Here is a 6,689-nt window from a genome sequence, read left to right as displayed (position 1 = left end):
TAACACAGACACACACACGCCCTGTATATATATATATATATATATATATATATATATAAACATCCTAAGGAAGTACTGGCGGGCAAATAGGTTGAAAATCCCGACAAACGCCCCATCGCACCTGACCTAATTTCTGCATGCACAGAACGCCATACTGTACTTCTCTGCATATGTGTGCGCTCTCATGGTTGGTGGCACCTGCCACGGGCTTCGGCGTGCAGCTGTGTGTGTACAGATGCCATAAGTGTGACCTGTCTGGGTGACCCTCCCTGCAGACACGCACACACAGTCCTGGAGCTGCAGTAAAAGCACTGATGTGGGAAGACAGCCATGACATTTAGGCCTTAGTCCACCTCACTTCCTTAGTCATACTTCTTTTCTTTTTCTCTCAGAGTCCTTCCTTCAGCTGATACTTGTGGCTATTGGTTTGTGTCTCTTTCCATGCATTCTGGCCTCTTTAACAATCTATTACAGGTTAAATACAAGCATTTGTGGCACGCTGTGGCATACTTAAAAAAATAAAAGAAAATAAAAGAAAAAATGAAAATTTAGGTTTTGGTGAGGCACTTACAAAATAAATATTTGGCACTATTTTGATTTAAAATAAACTTATAATTTTAATTAAAATTTTTCCTGTTAATACCTGTTTATTAGTTGTGATGTAATGATGGTATTTTCATTTTAAGATCATTTTAAGGTTTTATGTTTTGTGTGTCATGGCAATGAAGCTGTAAAATTGGATATGCATTAAGTTTGCGGTTGTTAAGATATTTTAATATTTTTGATATGCTCGCTAAGGCTGCATTTATTTGATTCAAATTAAATATATGTATTTTAATATATTTTAAAAGGTAATTTATTCCTGCAATGGCAAAGCTGAATTTTCAGCAGCCATTATCCCAGTCTTCAGTGTCACATGCTCCTTCAGAAATCATTCTAATATGCTGATTTGGTGCGCAGGAAACATTTCTTATATTATCAGTTTAATTTTTTTATGTAAACCATAACACATTTTTGATGAATTGAAAGTTCAAAAGAACAGCATTTATTTGAAATAGAAATCTTTTTTAACAATGTAAATGTCTTTACTGTCAATTTTGATTAATTGAATGCATCCTGGTTTTGAAGAAAAATTATTTTTAAAACTAAAATCATACTAACCCTTGTACTGTAACAAAACATGGAAAGACAAGTCGAAACTGATTTTTTTCTGGTAAATAACATTATGCCACAAGTGCTGTTTACTGAGCTCAGCTTGAATTGAACTCAGAATATTATATTGTATGTATACACACATACACAGCACTAATGAATTCCACAGTAATTTAAATTCTAAATGCTTTCACTGCCAGCCTGCCTTTCGGCTATGACTTCCACCCTATCCGAGGCTGTTGCTGAGGGTTTTTGGCCTGTTAGGGAGCACTTCCACCCAGGCGGAAAGGAGAGGCGGCCTCCCTCACTTGTGAGAAGTAACTGCTCCCTACAGCTACAGCGGAGGAGGATTATATCAGGTCTTCTTGGTGTGTGTGTGCTAATATGATTGGGTCATTTCAATATCTTGCCAGGAATTAATGGTGTTTTTGTATGTGTAGATGCATATTGACAAAGCTCACAAAGTTTAATGGAAAACATATTCAAATCGGTAGTTAATTTGCTTAAATTCTGACATTTAGGTCACATAAAAAAAACTTTTGCAATGCTCAAGAATTCAGATTGACCTTATTTTAGTACTTTTGGTTTTAAAGCAAAGCGAGTGTGTGTGTGTGATGAAGGGTGTACAAGTAAACTGCTCAATGCAGCTCATTACCAGCCATTTCTTCAATATGTAAAAGGTCTAAAGAGATTGTTCTGAAAGAGAGTAGATGGAGTGATAATAAAAAGGGAGGGGGACACACCACCACTTCTTACCGTTCTCAGGGTGTTCCATCTCTCCGATGCTGCCGTCTGGGGTGGTGCGTTCATAGTGGTCTTCAGGTAGGGCGAGGGGCCCGATACGGGGTCCTGAAGAACTCTTACTGCTGGGCGTCTCTGACTCTTCCAGACCGCTGTCATAGTAACTGTGCTGAGAGGGATCCTGCAGATCTTGCGCCTGATTGGCTGTGGAGAAGGTCACTCTGCGATGCGGGAGCTTTGATTGGACAGAGACAGAGAGAGAGGTCAAAGGTCAATATGCGTGTTGATGACATTATCAAGCATCTTGTGGATGACTTTCATAGTAATTCAAAGAAAACTACTATGTACAGTGAATTAAAAAAATCACACAATTATTAGTTTTAGCTCACATACTAATCTTATGCTAACCTGGGGTATTAAACTTTATTCTGCACAATTTGTGCCACAGGCATGAATGATAATAAACTATGCATATTACTGAAACAAGGTGTGCTATTATTTTCTAAGCTATCAGATTTTATTGATGTTAAAAACCATTGAGGGACCAAAATAACATAGAGACTTGGCAGTGGGCTTTTTAAACTTTGGCCAGTAAGCAACTTTCAATCAATATTCCAGAACACCCAACCATCTAACAACATCCTAAAAAATACACATATCTTACAGAGAAAAAAAAAACACTATATTACAATTGTGTCTAATATCAATCAGCTGATTATTAATTTATATTTTATAAATAAAATATTTTAAAGTTAAATTAAGATTATATAATTTTTGCTCTAAATAAATAAAAAAATAATAATCAAATGATAAAAATTTAAATCAGTAATTTTAATGCTACAAGTGAATTTAGGCATCACAACATTATGATGTACAGTAAAAACAAATATTAATTTGTTAAATTATTAGATGACAGCAAAGGTAACTGAAATGTAAAAAATAGGGGAAATAGCATTAATAGATAAATATCGAGTATTCACAGATATATATCCATTCCTTACATTGTTGATAAAATACTTTTTTGAATGAATGAAATTATTACTTTGATATGGCCAAGACACATTAAAATAATCAAAAGTAACAGTAAATACTTTTACATAGTTACAAACATATATATTTCAAATAAATGCAGTTCTTTTCAAATTTGTATTCATCTAAGAAAAAAAGCATCATAGTTTCCTCAAAGATATTAAGCAGATCAACTGTCTTCGACATTAAAGAAATACAGACTTGGTGAGAATAAAATAATTATTTCAAAAACATTTTTACCAACCCCAAATTTTTAAACGTTAATATAGTATATGTCATATATCCCTAACTTAAATATTTCAAATTAATTAGCACTCAGCAGGCAGATGCTGCTTTCCATCCAAAGCAACATTCACTAATCACAGAGGCAACGTTGATCTATGTAGTAATCATAACTCAAGTCTTTATGAAGATCCACAGCCATTAGAAATTGCACATACATTATTTTCCTTATGTCTAACTATGTATGCATCACCTCACAAGAGCTAATCCCTCGGCACATGCTGGCTGTACATCCCAGAGTAACACACACAGAGACCTAAACACACACACACTCTCTCTCTCACACACACACACACACCTAAGGCTCAGTGAGGAGTGTATTAAGCAAGTGTTAGCTAAATCCAGTGTGACTGCAGAAGCCAGGTTTGATAAGGATGATAGAAGCCACAGCTCTCCCACAGGAGAAGCCCACTTCACACCCCACCCCTCCCTCCAGCAGCATCGACGAGAGAATAGGACATTTCGTCAAGATGGAATGAGACAGCTCGCAAATTGGCATTTGGAGCTCGACGGAGACTACTGTCAGCCACCCAGCTCTCCGAAGCACTTCTACCCTCCACATACCAATCACAAACCACAAACCTTCAGAGAGAAAGAAAGAGGGAGTGAGAAAGTAAAAACAAGTAGACGAACTCTACTCATCCTCTCACTGTTATCAATAATACAGAGATGTTCCTCAACCACATTTCTTTTTATTTTCTGACTTTCAATCTCTCGCTCTCCTTCCTCGCACCATGCTGTGGACTTGCCACAGGGAAACACACCTACGTCATTTCTGCCTCCCTTTCCACTTCACCTCCACACATTCGGTTTGAGAGCTAAGCTGCGATTTGTTTGTTTTGTTTATTTTTACAAGGTATACATGTTCTTGTGCAATACTCCGCTCTGAACACCCAAAGCTGCCTGTGTTGCATGTGAATTGTTTTGAGCGAGAGGAGAAACTCCTAAAGTAACACTAAGAAATAACTGACTGCACTTCTCTTATTCTCACACTATCTGTTGGTGACAATGAAGGACTCCTGGAGAACACAAAGCATTTCCCGAGATGGGTGAGATTACCTTGCCGTCCAGCCTATAAGTGCCTCCATTGCTTAACTTTTTGTTGTCAGATCTAATAAACGTTGTGCAGAGGATGGATAATGACTGTACTGCTGTGAATGTGATGTGTTTACGTTTACTGAAAGAAATGACTATTGTTCGACAGGGGGTCATTACTCTAGGTCTGCTTTTCTGTAATAGCAATTTTCTAAAGTGCTGTAAATTCTATGAATTTGTAATTGCTGTACAGAGTTCAACACAATTTCGAGCCACAGCAGCTGCTCCGAGATGATTTTATGACTGTCTTTCCTTCAAACAAATAGAATGACTCTTTTTAAAACACAGCTGACTGATAATCTGACTGAATCAGTAACTTTTATATGCACACCTGTGACTACACATGAAATTAAGTCTAAAAAAAGCATATTTAAGCTAATTAATTGTATTACTCAGTTATATTACTCAATGAATAATTGTTTAATGTGACTGAGGTAAATTATTATTATACACACTACCATATAAAAGTTTAATTGTTTTTGAAAAAGGTCTCTCATGCAAAAAATGAAAACAGTAATACTGTGAAATATAATTGCAAAAAAAAAGAGTTTTCTTTTTTAATATATTGTAAAATGTATTTTGTTTTGAATGGTAAAGCTGTGTTTTCATTAGCCATTACTCCTTCATTAGTCTTCAGTGTCACATGATCCTTCAGAAATCATTATAATATATTCTGATTTACTAAAGAAATATTGCTAATTATTTTCAATGTTGAAAACAATTGTGCTGCTCAATATTTTTGAGGAAAACATGATACCTTTTTGATTCTTTGATAGATGGAAAACATAAAAAACAACAACAACATATATTTCAAATATAATATTTGTAAAAAAAAATTTCACATTTGATCAGTTTAAACTGTCTTTGCTGAATAACAGTATTACTTTATTAATTTATTTTCTTAGTTATTTTCATACAATTTATTTTACATGCAGTCTATAAATAATGATTATGTCATTATTAACAAAAGTCAAAAATCAACAAAACAAAACAGTGTAGCTTCTGGGCTTTGGTGATTTGTTGCTTTATTATGCAAGAGCAATTCAATTAACGTCTCTAGGTTACGTATTTAACCATGGTTCCCCTCGGGAACGAGACGCTGAGTCGAGATCGCTTTGGGAACGCCTCTGCGTGACCACGTTCTGAAGCACGTGTCAAATCAGCCCAATGGAGTAGCGAGACGTCACGGGTGGGGTGACGTAAGCACCAGAAAGTATAAGAGAAAGTATGAGAGAAAGTATGAGATGGCCTCGACCACCCACCTACTCATGGTCTGCTTGGTCGCCGGAGATCCTTTCTTTGGCAGACCAAAAACAAACAAACAGCTGATCTGCCTTACGCCACGGGGCAGCTCTGTGTGCGTAAGCGTCCAGTGCTCGAACTGGACAGAGCAGATTAAGCCTTTCTTGGCCTACTTCCTGGAACAGAGGAGGACAGAATGCCTGAAGTACTATGGGCCCTGGTGAAGAAGTGGGCACCTTAGGGACATACCCGGCCCTCGGGTAAAGGAATACCCTAACCATGCCTGGAGCAAATTCCAGGCACGAAAGAGAAAGTGCCTGAAGATCCCCGATCCTTTTTAGTGAGGAAATAGCGAGGAGAAAGATGGTCTTGAGCGTGAGCAACTTGAACGAAACTTCTTCTATGGGTTCAAAGGGGGCATTGCATAAGCCCTCCAGAACCACAGCCAGGTCCCATGAGGGCACCTTAGTGCGCTGTACAGAGCATCATGCCATCAGCAAGTGATAAGTGGGTGTCTTCCCAATGATTGACCACCCAGAAGGGCGTCGTAAGCAGCTAAGGCTGCCACATATACCTTCAGAGTGGAGGGAGATAACCCTGCGGAGAATCGCTCCTGCAGAAACTCCTGAACTGTACCAATTGGACAGTGGACTGGATCCTGCAGTCGCTGTCCGCACCATGAAGCGAAAATATTCCACTTCAAGGCGTACTGTTTCCTAGTGGTGGGAGCTCTGGACTGGAGTATAGTCTCAACAACCTCAGTTGAGAGACCAGATGCTAGGAGCTGTGCCCCCTCAGGGGCCATGCCCACAGCTTCCATAACTCCGGGCGGGGGTGAAGAATGGCGCCCCTCGCCTGAGAGAGGAGGTCCCTCCTGATCGGAATCTCCAGCGGAGAGCCGTCGAGGAGGGACACCAAGTCCGAGAACCATACTCGGGCCGGCCAGAACGGGCAACTAGCAACAGACGGACCCCATCCCGGCGTACCCTCTCCAGAACTCCCAGGAGCAGAGCAATCGGGGGAAAAACGTACAGACAAAGCCTCGGCCACGTCTGCACCATGGCATCCAGCCCCATTGGAGCTGGATGCGTAAGGGAGAAACAGAGCGGACAGTGTGTCGTTTCCTGCGACACAAATAGATCCACTTC

General features: G+C 39.0%; 1 protein-coding gene across 3 annotated transcripts in view; it reads right to left on the bottom strand.

Moving 5' to 3' along the window:
* LOC107564069 (protocadherin-1-like) overlaps positions 1–6,689 on the bottom strand; it is a 170,807-nt gene that overhangs the window by 65,863 nt on the left and 98,255 nt on the right. For all 3 annotated transcript variants that reach the window (XM_016249066.1, XM_016249068.1, XM_016249067.1), the window contains exon 4: positions 1,909–2,128. In XM_016249066.1, coding sequence (XP_016104552.1) covers positions 1,909–2,128 — 220 coding nt within the window. The remainder of the gene's footprint in view (positions 1–1,908; positions 2,129–6,689) is intronic.

This window comes from Sinocyclocheilus grahami, unplaced genomic scaffold, assembly GCF_001515645.1.
Source record: "Sinocyclocheilus grahami isolate Dianchi unplaced genomic scaffold, SAMN03320097.WGS_v1.1 scaffold907.1, whole genome shotgun sequence".
NCBI classification, from domain to species: Eukaryota; Metazoa; Chordata; class Actinopteri; order Cypriniformes; family Cyprinidae; genus Sinocyclocheilus; species Sinocyclocheilus grahami.
Note: the sequence above shows the minus strand (reverse complement) of the source record. Positions and strands in the feature narration are given on the sequence as shown.